We start from the raw sequence: 22824 nt of genomic DNA on the forward strand, positions 1-22824 counted from the left end.
CAATTCCTATCTTAAAAGGGCTATAGAGTCTAATTGGCCTAACCTGCATGTCTTTGGACTGTGGGAGGAAGCTGGAGTACCCAAAGAAAACCCACACTGACACAATAAGAATACGCTAATTCCACACAGAAGAGCTCCCCCACCGTAGGTTCGAACCAGGAACCCTCTTACTGTGAGGCAACAATGCTAATCACTGCACCACCTTGCCTCTGCAAACAGAATTTTCCCACTTCAAATGAATCAGTTGAAATTGGCCTGCAGTTCTTTTTAAGTGAAGAAGAACCAATCACAATCATTACTAAAGTGTATATAAAGCAAGAGAGACAATAAAAATATGAATGGTTAGAGTAATCATATTGACCTTTAAGGTGTGCCGATTAATTCACAGCGTCAACTCATGTATGGAGTAACATGCAGGAAAACATTCCACCTTTTAGGTTGCCAGTAGCTGCTGGCAGTAGCCTTTGAAAGGGGCATGGTGAATGTTTTAGTGCAGAGCTGCTGTTAACTAGTAGATGAAATGGCGGCAAAACAGCCTTTAATTTTGTAGTTATAGTTGACTAATGATGTAAACTTGCCACCGTAAGAGCAGTGGATACAGTCTGCTGTCGTCTGAGCAAGAGTGTCTTTCCTTCAGTGTGCTGGGTAACTCAGCCGAGAGGAGACAAAAAACAGTACAGAATGAAGTGATTCTTTTGGTACCATCCACAACTTTTACAATGAAAAATACAAAAACAACCCTTCTAATGTGTAACGAACTGAACTGAACCCGACTGCTTGGTGGAAACGAGGCTAAAACGTAACTGAAAGGCTCCAGTGGAGCTGCTGAGTGGCCAACAGCAGGAAGCTGCGGTCACACTGGGACGCTCCCTGAACTGAATGTGGGAAACTGCGAATATTAAGTAGGGTGTTGCTGGAAAAGAGTATGCATTCTCAGTTGACTTTTCCTGGGTAAATAAAGGTTAAAAAGGAGTAATAACCTTTTAAGAAGGAAAAAAAAGAATCCAGATTTTTATCTCCCCTTCATAACTCTTAATTTGAACTCTGTCCCCTCCTCTTCTCTTTTAATAAACAGCAGAGTGGAACAAAATCCTCTGATTTCAGGCAGACAAGGACAACAGCAGGCCAGTTACTACTCGGGGTTGCACAATATATGGAATAAGAGGGAGATATGATCTGAATTAAATAAATGTTCTCTGCAGTGCAAAAGGAGAAGTAGAGGAGAAGAAACACAGGGACTGTGAAAGTAAAGCTCGAGGCAGTTGGGTCAACACTGGAGTCTGAAGTTTTATCTGAGGCACTTGTCTAGTGCGGTGCTGAGAGATCCAAACAGAACAAGTCTGTTTATTACTGATAGATGCTTTATGGTGCTTAGACATGTCTTATCGCAATACAAATAACGTTCCACTGTTGTCTTTAAATACTGTCTGTGTGTGTGACAGGGTGAAACAGAAAGTAGGTTAAAAAGGAAGACGTGGTTTGTCTGCTAGTGTTTCTGTGTGTTTAATGTGAGGAGATGTCGCGTAATTCACTGTATGTAGGGTATAAACGTATTTAATATGTGGTCAATGGAACACCTCCTCTTGCGCAGGTGCAACTTGTGTATATTACAGTAAAACAGGAAGTTGACGGGTCATTTTCAAAGCTTAAATGGCCATTTAACTTGCATGGACACCTGCAAATACACACTGTTTACTAACATTTTCATATCAGAAATATTATACACAGACACTTTGGAGGCCATGTGTGTACTGGCATGCATGCACACACTTTTTGTGTTTTCAAAAGACTGATACTCTCAACATCTGGAGTTTGATTATGGCGATAGGGATAATGCCCAAAATGATATGTGAACAGTTGTTTGTGTTTGTTTGTGTGTATTAATATCTGTTAGCCAAGAGACCCTCGCCAACTCCACTAGCAACATGTTCTCCTCAGTCTCACCTTTAACACACACACGCGCACTAACACACATACAATGCATTCACATTTATATAGCCTATACACACACACACACCTCCCTTTTCCTGAAACCCTCCCTTACATACCAGAGTGCTTACCACGTCAATAGCCGTGATACGCTGACACTGGGAGGCTGATTTATTTCTCAAAGTTTAGCTCCCACTTCACCGCAGAAACATTAAAAGTATAGGACTGTAACAGCATTAATAACTATACAAAATAATTCCACTGGTTACTAATATATAGCCATGAGAGATGGCATGAAGGGAAAAGAAATAAGCCTTTATATTCACCCAACATATATTAAAAAACAACATAATGATAAAGCATCTTTCTTACTTCCAGAGGTGGAACCGAGTCATTATTTTGCAAGTCACATATATGTCTTAAGTCTTTACACTCGAGTCCCAAGGTCAAGTTGAGTCATGAACAAGTCATAACACGCTCTTCACCAAATGTAATATCATTTAAACAACAGGGTAATAACATATTAAATTCACAAAAATTCAGAATGCTCTTCAAATGTCTGACTGAACTTTGTCATAAAAAAATAATGCTGCTATACTGTACACTAATAACCAGTGCTACAATTAGTTCGCTATCTATGTTAATATTAGCCTCAGTTTACTGTTAATTTTCAAGCTACATGTTTTGCACACTGCAACTTGTTTGTTAACGACCACTGCTTAGTTTTTGTACAAAAACAAAATATCTTTGGTATCACTTTTTTCAACTGATGCTCAGTGACAATGTTCTTTATGGTTCTCTCCTACAGTTTAAGTGGATGCTGTCGGATTGGTTCAACTAAAGTGGACCCAGAGTGGATCACTGGGGAATTAAGTGTTGACTTGGTGAGAATGAACTAAATTAACGTTAGTTGATTCTGAAAATGAAGGTAAATGTTCTGATTTGTGGCACACTTTTAAACAACATACGTTTTAATCTTCAGGCTTGGGGGAATGCATTAATTATCTTCATGAGTCACTGGTGTTAACGTCCAAGTCAAGTTGCAAGTCTTTCTTGATTTTGTCAAGTCTAAAGTCATCAAATTTGTGACTAAAGTCTGACTCGAGTCCAAAGTCATGTGATTTCATGTTCACATCTCTGCTCATTCCCCTGTTAGCACGTTTGTCACAGCTTAGAACTCAACTAGCTGCCGACGCTTGAAAGCAACAACCTCTTAAATATGTGAACGTACTGCTGATGTTTAAGGTTAACTAAAACTAGTTGTGTTTCGAATACACAAGTTTCCAGCGGTTGTCAAATGGTGATACCAATCCAGGTGTGCTGTGGGATTTTGTGATAACCACACATTATTACTGCAATATTCAACTGGGCCTATACAAAACAATATGAATTAAGTTTTAATTGAGTGTATTAGTATATTGTGCACACCCATTTCCCAATAAAGAGGTAAACTCTAGCTAAAAATGCAATTTAATCTGACTTAATTAAAATCAAAAACCTTCACAGGGAGCCTATCTGTGGGCCTAAGTGTGTGACACATCAACAGCCCTGATTGGCAGCCAGTGTGAGGGATGATAACAATTAAAAAGAGAAAGCCATGAATGAGACAATGGATCGCTTTATTTAATACAGTTGTGCCTTGAGATTTTGGCTTGCCCTTTGGTTTGCCTTGGGCACAAAAAGTTTAAAAACCACTGGACTATTCAATCGCTCTCTTGTACTTCTAGACATTCAATACCATGTTACAGACTACAGACATTTTAGAAACGCAATGCAGGGCAAACACAAAAAAGTGCCACTTAATTGAATGCATAGGGAAAAGATTACAATGATTCACTCCTAGTATGTCATACTATGAAATGTATTCATTTTTCCATTTTAGTCCACCATATGTGCACAAACTGCTCCAAGAGCTCAGTAACCATGGCTTCCAGAGCTCCACTTAACAAATCCAACTATTAGCATTAGTGTTCACAGCTGATACAGATGCTTTCCACAAAGCCTGCTCAGTGTCTCTGATCACTTAGGCAGATTAGCTGGGATTTACACCTACACACATGACAGTAAATAAAGCACCAACAATAAACTACCTAATGTTATCGCCGATTGCTTACAGTAGATCACTGGGAGATCTAAGCTATGAAATAGCTGCGAGTGAGTCTCCGCTGTGCTGGAAGGTATTTATTACAATGACCTGCTGGCTACATCCATCTTTGACTCTCTCTGCTGCACTGCCAACTGGATGAGAAAGTGTCTATTTCCTCATCTGTTCTCCTCTCTCCATCCTGATAGTGGTTAATAGGCCATCTGACCGAGTTCCAACAGAAACACTCTGATTAAAAAGACATTCATCTTCTGCCCAGACACATCTCGCACTGTCTTACACAGAAGTCCAATCAGCATGCGGACGCATACGTCCACCCATGCTGTCACATAACACATGTGCGCAGGCACACACATGTAAAAATTTTTATGTCTATATTTACGCCCAATGCCTTTGTCAAATCGTAATTTTTAAAAAGAATGTAAAAAGACTATAACTACAGTAAGGTGATACTCCACTATTCTCTTCAGCAGCCACACATACTTATATAAAAAGTACATTAAACACAGGTTCATGAGCTTATAACTTTTATTCTTTTCAATCCTACCTGTGTTTACAGCAGCAGTGTATGGCTGCAGTGGATTCTTCGATGATAACCTGCAGCTAACCTGCATGCAACCTTTGACCTGTCTGTGGTGACCAGAGGGGAGGGGTCACACCGACAGCAGTTAGTGGCTGACACTAATGAGACAGCAGCCGCGATAAGATGGACGAGCTGAGGGGAAGGAAACTCTTCCAGCGCCTGATCCCAAATACTCCTATCCCACAAACGGCTGTGCATGGAAACTAAAAGCACAGGTTAACACACACATGTGCATGCGCACACTCTGGTGACAGCTGCATGTGAGTAGCAGACACATGTAGAAGTAGTGTGAGGCATGCACAAACACATTCGAACAGAGAGTAGACTGTGTGAACAAACTCTGCGGGAGCTACTGGATCCCTATTATACTTCATGCTCATGCGTTCCCACACAGTTTGAGTCAGCACACGGTTTCCATGCCAGAGTGGAGAGTCTGTAAAACGGGTAATGAATGAGGCAGGAAACTGTGTTGGATTCAGTACGTGCAGCCCATCCAGATGCATTCTAAGCCATTCAGAGCCGTAGCTAGCGTCGACACACCTGACGGAGCCAGCGCGTGTTAAAAAATTGTGCTTTCACATACCTTTTTCACACTCATGGCTTCTTCCGTGCAGTTGGCGATCCACCAACAGAGAAACCACCTACTATCAATCTACATACACAGACATGCCAACCAGCACACAACTAACTATAACCTCTCCATGTTCGGATGCACTACAGACACATACAAAAACATGCCTTTTTCTTTGCTTCTTTTTTCACACGTGCACGCATACACACACACATGAAGTAAACACACAGGCAAACACTCATACAGTATGTTTTGGCACTAAACAACCACTCATTTGGGCACATGTACACACCATGCCAATCCATAAATCAGATGATAATTGAGTAGCACTGCGCCAGTAATAAACAGAGTAGTATAAACAGCCAGTGTCTGGGCTGGATACACCACCTCCCACTGGCATGCTGCTGGCTGCCTTCCTGGCAAACTCAAAAACACACAGGCGCACACACACATACACACACACATTTGCTGTATGCATTCACAGTAAGGCAAAGACAGAAAGAAAAATACTCACCTGTCGAGTTTATGGACATATGTATGAAAACACAGTGTGATATGAAGGAAAACACACATGACACCACTCATGATTGCAATGAAGTGTGAAGAAGCTTTGCAGAAGTCAACACAATGGAGAGGCTATACGTCTCCAGTGATATAAGTCAGGAAACATATAAAGTCTCTCATTGTGTTATTGCTGTGACAGGAATGAGGAGCGAGATTGTTTGCTGTAAATGCATTATACATTTACTGTCCCACTGGGATAGTCAAATCTGAGCTCCTTGGGAATCACATTAGAGCCAAAATGCCATGATTTCCAACTTTATACCTGGGAAAGTTTAAAATGAACGCAGCAGTCATGGCAGGATGTCAAGAGTGACAGCTATGGACAGTGTTGACGATATTGTGATATGTTTTTTAACAGGCACAGTAAAAACTACTTACCCAGATCTGCAGACGTTGATACACGGAAACAAATGATAAGACATGAAGCCAAATGATTAAAAACAACACACGTACATAGGTCACAGTGTGCATTTCTAGAGTGTGATTACATCAGGCAAAAAGCATGACAGCGTGGAAGTGGTTTCAAGTGCTGGGAGGACACAATCTAGACAGTTTATGTCTTGTGGATTACTCCTTTATAAATAGAGCACTTAGGAATGAATTGAGATCTTACAAAGATCCGGTCACTTGGAAGGACACTGCTCTCTGAGGACACACAGATGGTGTCTTGTGATGGATAAGAATGTCACGGAATTTTTGACCCTCACCTCTCAAGATCGGCGATTTTCTTCTCCTTGCACGATTTGTCCATCTCAGCATCCCTCAGAGCTGCCATTAGCCTCTCCACCTCCGCTTTTGACTTCCCAGATTCCTCTTTGTTGCGAGCCACTTCCTGCTCTAGTAGCCTCAGACGATCTGTGATGTCTGGACACTTTCGGAGGGCTTCTTCCGTGTTTTGGGTCTTTGGGGGGGGGAAGCCAGTACACAGAAGGCGTGGATACATTAGAACTAGCCACAATACACTGCATATAGTATTATTAAGGTGGTAACAAAGCAGATACACAGTGACCAGATTAGGACATCTCAAAATGAGCTTTTCAAGAGCTCCTCTTTTTTAGGATCACTGTTGGATTTAGCTAAACTTTCAGTTCAAACTGCAATTTGTCAAACACATACTCGCTTCCAGTGCCTCAAATACTGATGCTTGGTCAGTGGCCCTCCATATCAAACGATGACAGTCTAACTACGCCTCCAGGATAGCATGTCAATATCCACTTATTACATGCATTGTGTCTTTTCAAAATAAACTTCCACATTCACAGGAAGTGTACGGTTTCTGCTTGTTAAGTATCATTTCGAAATAAAGTTTCAGTGTAGGTTTACATCGTTTCTAGGTTTGCTTCCTTAGGTTTAGACAACAAAAGTACATGGTTGGGTTTCGAACACTGATCATGGTTTGGGTTAAAATAACTACGTCTTGGGCTGTCGGTGGCTTAGTGGATAGAGCAGGCACCCCATGTACAAGGCTGTTGCCTCAGCGGCCTGAGTTCGACTCCAACCTGTGGCCCTTTGCTGCATGTCATTACCCCTCTCGCTCTCCCCCTTCACACTTAACTGTCCTATCTATAAAGGCAAAAATGCCCCAAAAAATATCTTAAATAAATAAATAACTACGTCTTGATAATGAACATCTTGTGAGATATCTAATGTGACATATGTCACGGCAGGGGACAGCCGTGAGCGTACACCAAGCCCCATTCTCACAGTAACAGGGTTAACTGCTAGCATCACATGACTAACATTCGCTAACGGTTACTAACTGGTTTAATGACAGAGTCGAGCTGCTTCCATTAGAGTTATAGCTGCTGTGTCGGATGTTAGCCGATGCTGTGTTAGCTCATGCTAACCAGGCAGACCTTGAACTGACTGTAGCCTGGGAGGAGAACGGCTCTGGCGAGGGCAGCAACAGAAAGTTTGCTGATCCGGTGGGGAGTCAAGATGGTCTGGGATCAGACCCGTGGTGCAAAAAAGATCGAATTTATTTGACTGGAAAGGTTTCAGTGCTACTTGGTACTGGGTTATTTCGGTCTTAAAGGTATCAAGTCCTGATACCCAGCCCTACAGATTAGCTTTGGATAATTTGAGCAACATAAGAAATAACTAATAAATTATGCAATAAAAAACACACCATAATCATAAAGCCGTAACAACACATATAGTTAAATGTGATAGGAGTGAACTGGATCTATTATCATGGTGTGAGAATTAAGTTGGCATTATGGAAATACAATAGCAAGTTAAATCGCTAATTGTGAACATGCTATCATAAGAATTCAGCTGGGAGTACAGGTGTAGCTAGCAAAAGACCAGCTGAGGTTGACAAAGCACTGCTAAAGCTAATAAACAATAGCTCAGGCTGACAAAGTACAGTTTAGCCTCACTAAGTACACCTGAAGCTAAAGAACCACACATGACATGACGATGCAGCTGCAGCTGACCAAGCAAAGCTAAAACCATGACAAAGTTTAGCTGAAAATGACAAAGGACAGATAGGGTTGATGAATGTTGTGCTAAGCGTGACAAAATGCAGCTCAGACAGATTAATGTTAAGCCAAGTCTGGCAACAGAGAGCTAAGAGAGTCTGAGATGTCCTAAAATGGCCTCTGCTCACACACCAATGCAGGCACAAAATAACAGAGCCTACCATGGGGCTTCCTGCTGGGAGCCCATCTACTTTAGCCGGCACCTAGAAGTTAATACAGATAGATAAAACAGATGTTGATTTATAAGAACCAAGGACAGTCATAACATTTTAACATTCTCTAGAAATGAAAGAGTGGACACCGACAATTAAGCAGGGTCAGATGTGAAATCATCGTGCATGGGTAGCTTTGAAACCCAAAGGATAAGGTAAGGTAATCCTGGATATGTGGTTAGGGTCACCATCTAGCTGAAGCAGAACCAATCTGTGCCCTCATCCGCTCTCATCCCTTCATCACCCCCCTGGTTTCTCTGCTGCCTGCTTTTCTGTGGTTTTCATCTATCAGTTGCCTCCCCGGGGCGTCCGTCATGTAGAGTTTGGAGTTCAGTCATTATCATTATAAAATTACCGTCTCTCTCTGTTTGGCTGCGATTTTATGAGACCACCAAACATCTCAATTTTTTTTTTCTAAGTACAATGTTGAAAAAAAAAATACAGAGTTACACTGATGAATTCTTTCTTCTCTGAGAAAAATATCCCAGAGGAAGTTTGTACCCTAGAATTATCTTTCTCTCTCTCCCTCTCTCGCTTGCTCTTTAGTTCTCTCTGTCTGCTGTGTTTGGGAAGATTGTTTAACTTGTTGAAACAGCTGAGGCCACTCGTTTAAACATCATCAAGTAAGCGCGCACGCGCACACACGCACACACACACACACACACACACACACACACAGAGCAATTTATTGTCAGCTCTATAGGCCTAGGACTGTACATGTAGCTCTTCTTGAGTCTGTCATTACTAAAAAACCCCAAGGAGTGTCTGTTAACTATTAGCACCAGCCAATCTGAACAAATGCCTCTTTCCCATTATGACAAACCCACCAGATAAACCATATGCACAAATTGGCTCCTGCATATGGGAGATACAGCCATGGGCACAGGCGGCATATTGAGCACAACAAAATATTTGAAAGGTCTTTAGATATAGGCGTGCATAATGAGGTAGCTCAGCAGGAACACATCTGTAAATGTTAAAATATACACTCAATATGTCAAGGTTGACATTATTGTAGACTCTGACTGCTGTTGTGTGTATTGCGGTTATGTCCATGGATACAGTGTACATGTGACCATAAGTAAGTAAGCTGCAAGTAAAGACTATTTTCCGAATAACCTGATTAATCGAGTAGATGTTTTGTCTATAAATGTTGATCATTGTTTGCTAAAGCCCAAGATGATATCCTCAATGCCTTGTTTTGACAATAACCCAAAGATATTCAGTATTTTTTCTTTAAAAATTACTTAAACTGATTAATCGACCAACATGGCAGCAATCAAAAGCCCCATAAGCTTGTAACTGCATGCGTGCACACTTTGTGCCTGTGAAAAAGGGAACACTTGGCCCTCTAGAAAGCAAACAGAGTCATTGTTTACCTCATCCTTACGCCCATTACTTCCACACCTTGCCTCATACACTTGTACAGACACATCAAACCCAATCTTAGCTTGCACAAAATGCATTAGGCCTAAGTGGACCCGAGTTTGTTATGTTCTTTTAGTGAAAAACACAGACATGGGGAAAGCAGGGGGCTGAGAGGACGGCGGGTCCGGCAAGAATTTGCGATATTATGACAGGAGGGGGAAGGCCAGTAAAGATACGATTACATATTTGGTCACTGAAATTATTATTATCATTCCTGGAAATGTCTCTGAAGTGTAAATATTACAAATAAGTTAAATATGTGTGGCCACCAGGATATGAGCTGGGTCAGAGGATTCCCAGCCACACTGAGCTTGGGTAACATTTAAAAAAGAGGTTTTGACTCCTAAAGGTAATATCTGTTTCTTTATTACATATGACAGCTGTCATTCTCATTATATATCTGTCAGTGCAATCAATGTCTGATTTATCTTATCTCCATATTATGATCAAAAACACACAAAGGACCTAAAAACAGAGAAACAGGCAACAAAAAAAGGTAAGAAGATATGACATCCGCCTGGTTTGAAAAGAGTCTTATGAATAGGACTCAAAAGTGAGTTGAGGTGTGGTGCCTCTTCACTGATTTATGCCAATCCTCTCTGGAAAAGGTCATTGCCTTCCCTAAGGTCCTTTACAGTTTTCCCTTTGAAGAGCTAGTGTTTAGTTTCAGAAGTCCTTTATTAACCTTGGAATCAACAAATACTGTTTTATGGGAAGAGGCTGAGGATGCAGTCAAGTCAACAGAGCTCTGAGGTCAACATAAAAAGTTCCGCTAACAGCTTGACTGAGTCAGTAATACAAACATCTGCAGATACAGTGAGTGGGCCACCGTGTGTACATGACATGATAGCAAACACAAACTCTACATCTGCATGAGGGTTAAATGGCTGTCAGGCGGAAAGCTTATTTCTCCATTTTTGAAGGTATTTGAGATTAACATCAAAAGAGGACGCTTCGAATACAGCCTTTAGATTTATGCAAAAAATGTCAAAAACATCATCTGTATATTAAGCTGGTTTATGAGAAAAATACTATTTGTCTGAAAATATGACATTGTGGAAATGCAATCATTGTGCACAGTACAGAGAATTCAGCAATTTTGCTCAGGACATTTCTTAATCATACTTTAGCCAGGAACACTCTCGTCATAGATTTAACCATTTATTGCAACAAATACAGTTATATTTAGCACTGGGGACTCCGCTCTTGAGGTGCTCCATGGATTAGACAAGCAGCATGTGCAATGCAGAAAAACCACCAGATTAAGAGTGAGCCCAAGCAAGACATTAAATACCATTTCGGCCTTTGAGCCATGTTAGGTCTCTGAAAAGCAAGGTGGAGGCTGGGGTGGTGGAGGTAAAGCTTTGCCAGCAGTGTGTCACAGCATTTGTGTAGCAGGGACCAGTGAGTAGGAAGCCTTGTGGCTGTGATTGGTGTGCAACTGGTAAGAAACAATAATCCAAACAGCTGACTATCAGTTGATTATAGCTGGGCCATTTGACTTCCATATCCTACATGAACTAACACCAAGCTTCATTAATTTAAATCAAGCACTTTTAGTTTCTGGTAAAACCTGACAAATCTATATAGCAAAAAAAATAAATAAATAAAAATATATGTATATTTACAGCATACATAGGCTAGCATACAATTTTTTTGAAATTAGTATGGGTGTTTTATTTTAGAAATAAGTCATTAAGTAAGCTAGGGCTGACAACTTCTGGTCAGTTGGTCAAATGGTTGATCGATATATTCTTGTTCAACCAAATTTTATTGGTCGCTGGTGTTACTTTCATAGGCGGTGTGTCCACTACAGTGTTTTTGTTCCGTCTGAAAATACCAGGCATTCTTTCGCTCTTTCGAAAACACCCAGATGGGAGTGCTAGAGCATTGTCTTTGGAGATGCAAGGGTTTTTTTTTTTTTAGCTGAGACGCTTTGGTTGCATCTGGTGTCTACAATATGGAATATCCAGGGAAGTAAAAATGTCGGCACAAGGTAGAGTACTTGAGTACTTGAAGGGAAGGCCAAAGCACAGAGAAAGAGAGGACGGATGCAACAGTGTATATGTGGCCAGCAGTACGGTATTTTTCCTCCATTGTTGCTGTTTAGCACTTGTAGGGTGTGATGGTTAGTCTTTGTGGTATTTGTCCCGCAACTCCTTCACTGTGATTGGACGGCTGGGTATAAAGTGACAGTTCGCTCTTTCGAAAACACCCAGATGGGAGTGCTAGAGCATTGTCTTTGGAGATGCAAGGGTTTTTTTTTTTTTTAGCTGAGACGCTTTGGTTGCATCTGGTGTCTACAATATGGAATATCCAGGGAAGTAAAAATGTCGGCACAAGGTAGAGTACTTGAGTACTTGAAGGGAAGGCCAAAGCACAGAGAAAGAGAGGACGGATGCAACAGTGTATATGTGGCCAGCAGTACGGTATTTTTCCTCCATTGTTGCTGTTTAGCACTTGTAGGGTGTGATGGTTAGTCTTTGTGGTATTTGTCCCGCAACTCCTTCACTGTGATTGGACGGCTGGGTATAAAGTGACAGTGACGAGTGCAGCGTTTTACCCAAAGTTGAACATTTTTCAATTCTCTCTGACTAGGAAAAAGCACCAAACATGCAGCCATTACCATAGAGTGCAACCTCAGTGCCTTGTCAAGGTGCGGGCATTTGTAGCATTAGTAAATACACCAAGCTCCTGCCGCAAAGAACTCCAAAAACATGCTGGTGAATGCATAATCTAATAGGTAGAGAGCAGTTGGTGCACTGTGGCAGATTAAGTTAATCTAGAGATAACGTGTAGATTTTTTTACCCCCATCGACCAATCGATAAGTTGAGAAACAGAATTTCAGTTGACCAAGAGTTGCCTACAGCCCTAAAAAAAGCACAATGGGTGTTGAGGCATAATCTAAAAGGGTGGATTTACAGCCTGTGGGGGAAGATGACGGATACTGAATCTCTGTTGTCCTGACTTCTGTAGTTCATTCCTCTACCTTGACTGAGATGAGTAACTACAGGGCATTCAGAGTGATGGTGCAGGAGCAGCATAGTGATCGTGTTTGTAGGTGCCTGTAATTTTCTGCATTTGCTGTACACAGATTTTTCTGTGCAGCGTACTTGATTTGGAAGTTTGATTAACTCTAGCTCTCACGATCAAATCATGTTATACCCTGACTGACGGCACTGAGATGAATGTGTGCATGAGCGCGTTTGTGTGTGTGTGTGTTAGGTCGGTTTGATCAGATTCTAATCTCAGGCACAGAGTCAGTTCACCTCTGACCTACTGAGTATTACAGCCTTCCAACCTGTCACACTCCATTGCAATACAATAGGATCAAACACGGCAACACACTCGAACACATGCAGAGACTCACACATCAACACCAACACACCGACAGTTGTTTCTCTGCTCGCATGCATGCACAGGCACAAAGAGAGAACCACACACTCATATGCACAATTATAAACACACAAACAGCATCCGTGTTTTTGAAGTATCTGCAAGTTTACATAACAGACCTGATTGCTGCTGAGTACACCAAATAGTCCAATTATGGCACCACTTCTGTCAGAGTGTGAATCTGCTCGCTACAAAGAGTTATTGAGCTGCTGTCCCTTTCATGTGGTGCCGCGTCAACATTCAACAAGATATCATTTCACAGGAATGAGATGTGTGTGTATGCTTTTTATGAGAATAAAAAAAAATATTCTCATAAATTCTGGCAGGGCGAGATTCTGTCCTGGCTTGTAAGCCTGGGAGAGGAAAAAGAGGGAGAAAAAAGACAGCCAGGCCTCTGACTTGGCACCCGAACAGGGAATGAGGGATCTTTTACGTCCATAAATCACTCTCTCTTAATTCATCCCTTTATCCTGTGGGACAAAGTGCAGGCAGGCCCTTTGCTAGGGAGTTGCTAACAATACTGTGAATGCACACAGGGAGGTAAGAGAGTGGAATTGCTATTACTGTAGATGTAAGCAGTGTAAATACAGGGTGCAAGTAGCGCATTACAACCACTGCAGAGTGGTTGTAAAAGCAAATTCTTCTAATTCTTTTTGTACAATAAAAAACATAATTATAAAGCGTCATGATGTTCGTTTGAAGCGTTCAGCGGTTAAAGGTTTCGAGAAATGTACTTGTTATTATTTGTTTTATGAGCTCTGCGAAATGGGATTCTGTGTTTGGGCTCATTTTAGAGGTTGGCGCAAGCGGTGAAGTGTGTGCGAGTCTGTTATGATGTGGATAATGATGAAATATTAATGGCTGTTTGTCTGCAGTCCGCACACATACCAGACTATCAAACTTGTGTACAGTGCTCGTGTCAACATGCACGCTGTTGCTGCAACCACAAGTACTGTTTTGGATATTTCAAATTAAATGTAATACAATAGCCAAAACATATTTATAAAAATTACCCACACTGCATACCACACACACCTAATAAGGCATCATAAGTATGTCAAAACAATCCATACTGACCTCTCCATCAGGCCTCTGGTTCTGGGTGGGGACGGGGTTAGCAGGCTGACTTGGGGACAGTTTCTGGGGCTGCAGGGCTGAAAGTTTGTCCTTTAATAGCTGGTTCTCCTTCCTCATCTGTTCCAGCTCCTCCAGCCGAGCCCTGTCTTCCCGCTCCCTCTGCTCGCGTAGATTCTCTATCACTCGCTCCTGAGATAGGAAAAGAGCAAAAGAAAATCAGGTTTAGTCAGAGATGAGAGCAGGAATATGGTATGCATTGAGGCTTGTACACATTCAAGAAATGAGTGTTTGCTTCCAGTGTGCACAAAATTGTCAGGCCTGTGTGATTACACTTCTTTCCTATCATTATTAAAAAATTTGAGCCGGTCTCTCGCTGTTTAGGCTCGCCAGCATGCTTCGCAAAGAGAGGCCAAAGACAAACTCATAAATGCCCGTCATAAATAATGCTGCCATAAATAATAGCAGGGACATGAGAGGAGATGAGAGCCAAGTAGAACAGAGAGAGATGGAGGAAGCAGGGGAAGGGTTGAGGGACAGAGACAGATTTATTGAGAGCGGATTGGACAGTACTGTAGATCACTTCCTAACAACTCCACATTGACTGCTGATAAACCGAGCTGGAATGTTTACATCATAATTTTCTCTATTCTCTAATCACATCGGACAGCGGGAGGACCACGGCTCTGGGCATTGGCCTGAGACCAGGTCCACACCATGGGTGGCGGAGCATGCAAAGGTGTGTGTAGTAGGTGTGTGTTAAGGTGTACGTGTGTGTGTTTAGGTGTGGACTGAAGTGATTATCAAGGTGTTTACTCAGGTGTTTATTTAGGCACAGAGCACAGCTCAGCAATGAGGCTTTACGATGTGGCATCGCCGCATGATTGGCAGCTTTAAACCCCTGGGTAATTGGACAAATACACCCACTAACTAGACCTGGCACAGCAACGCACTGCATAGTGGGCTTTGGAGGAGAGGGCGAGAGAGAGGGAGAGAACAGAGAAGGAGGGAGAGACCACATGGCTAATAGGTCCTGGGTGTTTTCCCCACATTATGAAATATCTCTAGGATGCTTGGGGTTTAGGGAAAGAGACCAGGATGTGATAATAAAAAGTGTGGAGTGCATGTAAACACAACAAAAATACACATACGTAACATCTCAGACAGGCACACACACACACATACACACACCAAAGAGCAGGGCTTGGCTTGGGCACAATGCCCTAGCCTGTTAATTAGAACCACAGCACTGTGGCTAGCGACTGGCTCCAAGAGCAGGTTTGTGACAGGGAGTGTGATTAGCTACACACACACTCGCTCTTGTAAACACATTACACACACCCTGTGTTGACCACAAAGTCTGAAAAGCTCGCCAACGTTCTCCTCATCACAGCTGAATTATATGTAGGCTGCATCAGAAGTGGTTTCTGGGTAAACAGATGGGCCGAGGCAGAAAAGGGATTTACAGTTTATTGTGCCATTATGTTATTCATTTCAAAGTCTGTCGGCAACAAAAACAAATTTAGGTGATAAAAGATCATTTTAAGTGAAAACATCTACGTACTGAATGAAAAACACATCAGCCAACATCTTGTTTATTAATAGACTGATCCCTGTGAGCACAATGCAAACAATTCTTTTTCTTGTTGACTGAATGGATACAGATTCAGTTTAGTTCAAGTAACACAGAATCCAACACAATCAAAAGAAATGATTGCAGCCTACAAGTCAGACACACACACACACACACACATATTTGTTCATACCTGTCAGGAACACAAGCACCTCTGTGTCTGACTCCACATAACCTGCTTTCACACGATCGGTGTCAAAGCACTTAACATTGTGTAAAAAAAGTAATTTTTTTTATAGAGGAGGCGTTGTTGGCTGACTCAGCACTTATGTTGTATCTCCTGTTCAGAACTGCTGAAAAAAACACTGAGTCGTGATGCTAAGCCCTCAAATTGTTTGAACTCTGAGCCAGGTTTAACACCGCCTTTCTAAATTTCAGCAATGAAGCGTAGTGCTAGTTCAGGCAGAGCACTGAAGTCACGCTTGTATCGGCTGATTGACATCAGCTGTTGGCTGGGAATATCCAATCGTACTCATGCTATATGCAGCGCGGACATTATAACTTTACACGCTCATGTCAGTGCTGTTTGCTGCCACAGCTACCTCCACCAGCCCAACCTCCTCCTAATGTGGTATTTGTTGTATTAGTTAGTATTCAGTATATTTATTAGGGGGGATTAGCTCTCTCAGCAGAATCCTAATCACTGTTCGGATTCATTGAGAGCTCCCTCAAAAAAAAAAGAAATGCAACACTCAAATTTCGTCTTAAAAGCTCCTGTAGGATATTTTCCACTGACCCATGGAACAGGCCACAGGACACAAAGCTTAGGCGGTGAGGGGGGCAGGGAAGGAGGCATCCCTTCAAGGAAGGAGGTTGGTTGGTTGAAACGCAGTGCCCACGCCACAGGGACAGCCACCAACCTATCTGGAAGCCGCCCTCAGGACATGAGAGACCCATGCGACAACAGAAGCATGCCCTGCCTGAAGGCATAAACCGAAGACAAAGACTCTTCGCGCACCAACCAAGCCGACAACCCTCACCATGTAGCCCTGGCAAGGTGGTAACCAGAAAGAAGTTGGGAGAAGTTTTCCTCCATTGCTTTCTACCATAAAGGGATTTCTTGATTAGGTTAGGTTAAAAGTCATGGTTTGGGTTTAAATGAATACATCTCTGTCAGAAAGGGCTTTCTGAGAGAAAACTTCTCTCATGTGCAACCGGCAATGATACTTCCACTTGTACAAAGGCTAAGGGCTTAATCAAGACAAACTTATGACCTGCACTTAATGGGAATTCCTCATGAGGCCCGTTTCCACCGTAGGAACTTCGGGGTAATTTTATGGGGCCGCGGCCTGTCTCCACCGCAGGAACCACCCCCGAGGGACAGAGCTCTGGAACTTTTACGGGGGCTAAACAAGTCCCTGCCTCGGGGTAGGTACTCAGAACGGCCTCGAAAGACTCCTGGCTGGGGCTTGGGGATTACTTGGTGCTGATTGGATATACTCAAAGAGGCATGTGACGTCAGCAGAAAGCAACAAACTAGCCGGCATTTTTAAAACCCAGCAGACGAGGATTAGCTCGTTCATATAGCTTTTGCCGCCATGTAAAAAAACCTCACTAAATGGCCCGTGAAAACCAGCGGATATCTTAGTTACAACATGATTGAGCTAGCAAAGCAGTTTTGTGTTGCTATGTGTGGTATTTATTCAGTTTTGGGAAATCACGATGTCTAGAAAGCATCAGCTGACAGGGATAGCTAAAAGCGGCAGCAAAGCTAACATCAGGATGTCATCTGTTAAAAGCCTCCCGTTGTCGGATACAACATGAAACTACTCCAGTTAGCTCAATCATGTTGTAACTAAGACATCCGCTGGAAAAAATATTTTTTTCACGGGCCATTTAGTGAGTTATTACAGACACCGCTATCGGCTAACGGCGTCCCTACGTCGCCCCGGTCAAAATGGTCGCGCAACGATTACGTCACATCCAGAGGCAGCCCGTAACTTTACAGGAACATTCCTCGTACTCCACTCTCTCTCAGTGGAGACACGGCGGTTGAGAGGGCTGAGCGAGAGGACGTTCCTGTAGTTTCCGCCCCCCAAATAGTACCAGGAACTTCTTCAGTGGAAACGGGCCTATTTATGGGAAATAATTGCAACCCCCAGTGCCTATCACAAGTGGGGTTCAACGCTTTACCCACGCCTCTTGGCGAAAGGTAGACACACGAAGAGTCATTCCTTTACTTCTAAGACAAGCTTGCATTGGGCAGGTGGCATCACAAGTACCACAAGCTAATGTCGCTTACAGAAAAATACATGCCTAAACATACATGTGCACACTGGAACACATAAAAATGTGGCAGCCACTGGGAAAACATTTAGTACAGCTGGACATCCACATCTGTCCTAATTGGGAACTCCATAAACTCTTAAGCAGCAGCCAGTGCCAACAAAATGTAAACCAGCATCCATCTTTTAGCCTGCAGTACAAACAAACACGTAAATGGGAACCATTTTGTAGCCCGCGGTGCCAAAGCAATCATTTTTTAAGACTGTAGTACCAACAAATGTGTGCTCGCAACTTCAAACATGCAACAAAGCTCAGTAAGATGGAGTCGCTCTGAAATCGAGCCAGTCAGTTCAAGGTAAAGTGTATATACTGCCAGACTAGGATTTGACATCTCCATGGTCAGTACAGTATGTAAATCAAATCTGCCCTGTGTTCAAGCCTGTCTCCAATTAGAAATCACTGGCACCCTGTAACCACGAGTGCAAATTCATAAACACATCACTACAGGCTTGTGCAGAAAGAAAAAACACCATTAGCACTCCAGCTTCTCGAAAAGCAACTTATTTACCTGCGAATACGAGAATATCAGCGCAGTTTTATTGGGTAACTCTGCCTGTGCCGTTAAATGCCGTGCATTTCAGAACACCACAAAACATCCCAGTGGCTAGAGAGACGGTTCATCTTTTAGTGTTGGTGGCGGCATACTAGCTCCGTGGTGTTAAGGTAAGGCTTTATGCAGACCAGCTGCTCTTTCATGTTGCCAGAAGACAACAAACGCTGCATGTTTACAACCAACGTCCAATCTGTCCACTGACTCACCCATCCACTTAATGAAGTAAGTCGGCTAAGTTCACCTTGATTCACATGGCTTTGGTTGAGCCACGCCAGGGATACCCAGCTTGCTTTGCCCGGGGACCCCTTGAGCAAAATGACAGGAAACCAGTTAATATACAAATAATTAGCAGCCCAGACTTCTGTCGTGGGGGGCGTCCTCCCGTGGCACTTCTTATGTCGATGATCAATTTATTCTTATTTATGCTACCACAGCCTGTAAATTTATGTTGCAATGTATCTTCATTTGTGTATGGATGCATCAGTACTGGGCTCAATGAACTATTTGCCGAGGCTACGGAGGCCAGTAAAAGCAGTTAAAAATCAATTATATTTATATTTTACTTACATTGGACCAGGCCTGCACACACCTCATTGAGACTGTACAGTACAGTCTCTCTCTCATAATGTCCACTCACGGTCACAGTTGTTAATTTTCTCCTCTATATGTTCATGGCTGTGTTATCTGTTGCTGGATTTCCACCTCTGATCCTCTGTAACTGTTTTCCTCTTGCCAGCTCTGTTCTTTCTCTTCTTCTTTCATATGTCTTGCAGAAGTTGCTCATTTTTTTTACTCTGCCTCCACCCTTACATTCCTTGACCTCTCCCTCCCTGAATTCTGAGGCCACCTCTTCCATCAGGGCTGTGCCTCTTCTGCCATTCCTTTTTTCCATCTCTCTATTCCTCCCCCTTTCAAAACTTCTATCCTCCTCTTATTCTATAGATCATTCCCTCCCTATATTCAGCGCAGTTACGGACAGGGACTAATCCTCTGTCTATGTTCACCTTAGACCTCCCTTCTCCTTCTCTCCCTTACTGTTTTCAGAGCGGACCTCATCCAGTGTGGTCCGAGGTCTGTAAATCAGGAGGCTGTGTCAGTAAATTATGGCAGTGAGTCATAGCAAAGCACGCAACTTCATTAAGCCCTATGTCATACACCAGCTTCCTGAAAGACCAGTGTGCCTCAATGGGTAAAAATTTCCGGCCACTTCCAGACCAACTGGTGGTCAAATGGTTTTATTTTGTAAGTTTTTATTGTCTAAATCTGACAAACAAGTTCCTCATCAATAGTGTGCGTAATCCTTCACACCATCCGTCCAGCCACTATTCTAACAGAACAACATCTGTTTCTTTTCAGCAGTTGCTGTCAGCTTTTCTTGACATCCAGCTTCACCTTCTCGCTATTATTTGGCTTTTTTATCCTCACCCTTCCTTCATCCCTCCTGTACCTTTTCTGAGAGGGCTTCCTCTAGCGTGGCCAGGGCTGTGTCGGTGTTGCTGGAGTCAGTTTGAAGGCCTTGGACCCTTTCCCTCAACCCAGCCAGCTGTTTGTCCTTATCCTTTAACTGCTCCAACAGGTTCTCAATCTGGAGAGAGATGGACAGAGATAGAGAAAGAGAGGAACTGAGGTTAGCAGAATATCAATGTGAAACAAGCATATTACAGTCTCAAGGATTAAAAGAGTCATGGGCAGGAAAGTTTAGATTGAACCTGAAAGGTTAAGTAGCGTTCGTACAATATGCACAACTGGACTATCGTGAATGGAGACCTTGCGGTACCAAAGTACCACGAAAACAAATTATCCCATTGACCGCCAATTCATCGAGAAGATGAATCTAGACACTGAATAGTGTGCTCAGCCTCTGGCTGCATTCTCCAATTTCCTGCTGTAATGTCTTCCATTCTGGCCTGGCATTTTAAAGATGAGCAGCAATGAAAGCCTCCACTGTACGGCTTGGGTCAAGACAATTATGGTTGGATCCATGAAGAGAGAATACTTAGTGGAGAGGTGTAAACAACATAGCCACTGGATAGTGCGACCGAAGCAGCCTTAGTACAAGTTTAGTAGTGTTACACGAAGAGTTAATTCAGCCTGTTGACTCACGGGACAGCGTCTCTGCATCTGCCTTTCTGCGGCTAACCTCATGTCACTAAAGTGGCGGTGTAATAGCCAGTTGTGGTGTTCAAAAGCCTTTATCTGATGAACATCCGCAAAACGGAACACAAACACACACAAAGGCACATACACAGGCACACTCAGACACACAGGCGCGCACACACAAAGAAACACAAAACGCTCCGAGCTGTACCAAACAAAACACTAGCAGATGCAGCTGGGGTAGGACGCAGCGCAATGCAATGAGACTCCAGAGGTCTACAAATTAGTTACAAAGGGATAGCACATCTGGTGACAGGACATAGTGACATGGTGACTTATAATTTCCACAGGCACACTCTACATTCCTTTGAATTTGAATTAATATCATCTTGATTTATTAAAAAGGTAGTTGGATTTGAAAAGTTGATGGACTCCCCGATATTCCCTGAGATCTATACCCTGGCATAGAGCATCTATTTTCCTGTCTCCAATTCTCCTCTAGTAGTGTTTTTTTTTCTACAGACAGACAAAGCACCATTCACTCGCTGCTGCAAAGCATTAATTCCACATTTGACCCAAGTGGTCCTTTCTCAGATCAGGGCTTGTGTTATACAAAAGAAAGGCACATACACTGAAAAGAATCTATTATTTAATGAACATGAGAATCCAATAAAAGACATAAAAAGCACTCTGGGCCATCAAGAGACCACATTTTTAACTGAGATGGTGACGGGGTAAAAAATGTCCAGTGGGGGGGAATAAGCTGCATTCCAGTCATGGGTACATAGATAGATAATGTCCAAATCTCCACAGCTATTTTACAAATGAATCCAATTAGACTGTAGACTTTGGTGTTCTCTGCTCCCTGGAGGGCATGAGCATGAGTTTAAAGGAGCCATCTTGGTTTTGGCAATGAAGGGAAAGTGGCAGGAGGGGGGTGGGAAAAAGCAGTCAGGACCCTTCAGCAGATCTTGATAGGTTAATGACATGTCATTATACAGCCAAGCTAAAGACTCAAAGCGATAGGGACATTAAATCCTTCAGGGAATGATGGGAAAGCTTGACACTATCAAAGTCAGATACAATTCCCAGCAATTCATGATTGCCATGGGTGTGTTAGATGAGATTTTAGGGCGGTCACTGTGAGGCGAGGTTCGTGTTTCCACGTTTATTCTCTTATGTTTCTCTCATTTTAAGTAAGTGGGCTGAAGAGGTACTTTTCCAAGGGATGTAGGCACTTGAGCACTAAAGCTACACGCATTATAACATTCACGATCTCTGCATCATGAAGCACCGCCAACCCCATAGATTACACAAGACTGACGCTGGAACATGCTTATCTCCACACACAGTAAACACAAGAGGAAGTACAAACAAACCAAATATCGGGCTTTGGCCTCAAGTTGTAGCAGCTCAGTAGCTCTTTGACATACCTTGTTCTTCTAAATACACACCGAAACATATACATATGCACTCATGCACACCCTGGCTCTCTGTCCCTATGGGCACCACAGAACCCAGGTCAAATTGAGCATGTCGCCCCTGGTCTTAGATAAATGATTACATTCTTTACCAGGCTTAAGTTTGCTTTGGCCTGGTCGCACAAAATAACAACCACTCGATGAAATATTTAGCCACGTCGCTTTGCCTTTGGTGAAATTGTGCAGAAAAACGTTAAACGTTGTATCGGAGAATGAGAACGAGTCACGTGAGTCATGGATATGGGAAAGTGGGCGAGGAATTCTGTCAGAATTCTGAAAGTCAAAACATACTCTCCGAAGAGAAATGGCTTTTTGTTGACAGGCGAGGCGCAGGGCAGCCGTATGCCTTTCTGGGAGAGAGAGAGGGGGGCCTCCCTTCCAGTAGCTCGATTGTTATGATGAGAACAGCAGCCATTCATTTTATCTCTG

At 42.7% G+C, this 22824-nt stretch overlaps 1 protein-coding gene across 2 annotated transcripts in view; it reads right to left on the minus strand.

Moving 5' to 3' along the window:
- The window catches only part of LOC125891967 (ERC protein 2-like), a 187722-nt gene that overhangs the window by 99299 nt on the left and 65599 nt on the right, over positions 1-22824 (minus strand). For both annotated transcript variants that reach the window (XM_049581599.1, XM_049581600.1), the window contains exons 9-12: positions 20265-20402; positions 14349-14537; positions 8396-8437; positions 6459-6652 (exon numbers count right to left, since the gene is read on the minus strand). In XM_049581599.1, the coding sequence (XP_049437556.1) occupies positions 6459-6652; positions 8396-8437; positions 14349-14537; positions 20265-20402 (563 nt within the window). The remainder of the gene's footprint in view (positions 1-6458; positions 6653-8395; positions 8438-14348; positions 14538-20264; positions 20403-22824) is intronic.

The sequence above is a fragment of the Epinephelus fuscoguttatus genome, linkage group LG7, assembly GCF_011397635.1.
Source record: "Epinephelus fuscoguttatus linkage group LG7, E.fuscoguttatus.final_Chr_v1".
In the NCBI taxonomy this organism is placed as follows: Eukaryota; Metazoa; Chordata; class Actinopteri; order Perciformes; family Serranidae; genus Epinephelus; species Epinephelus fuscoguttatus.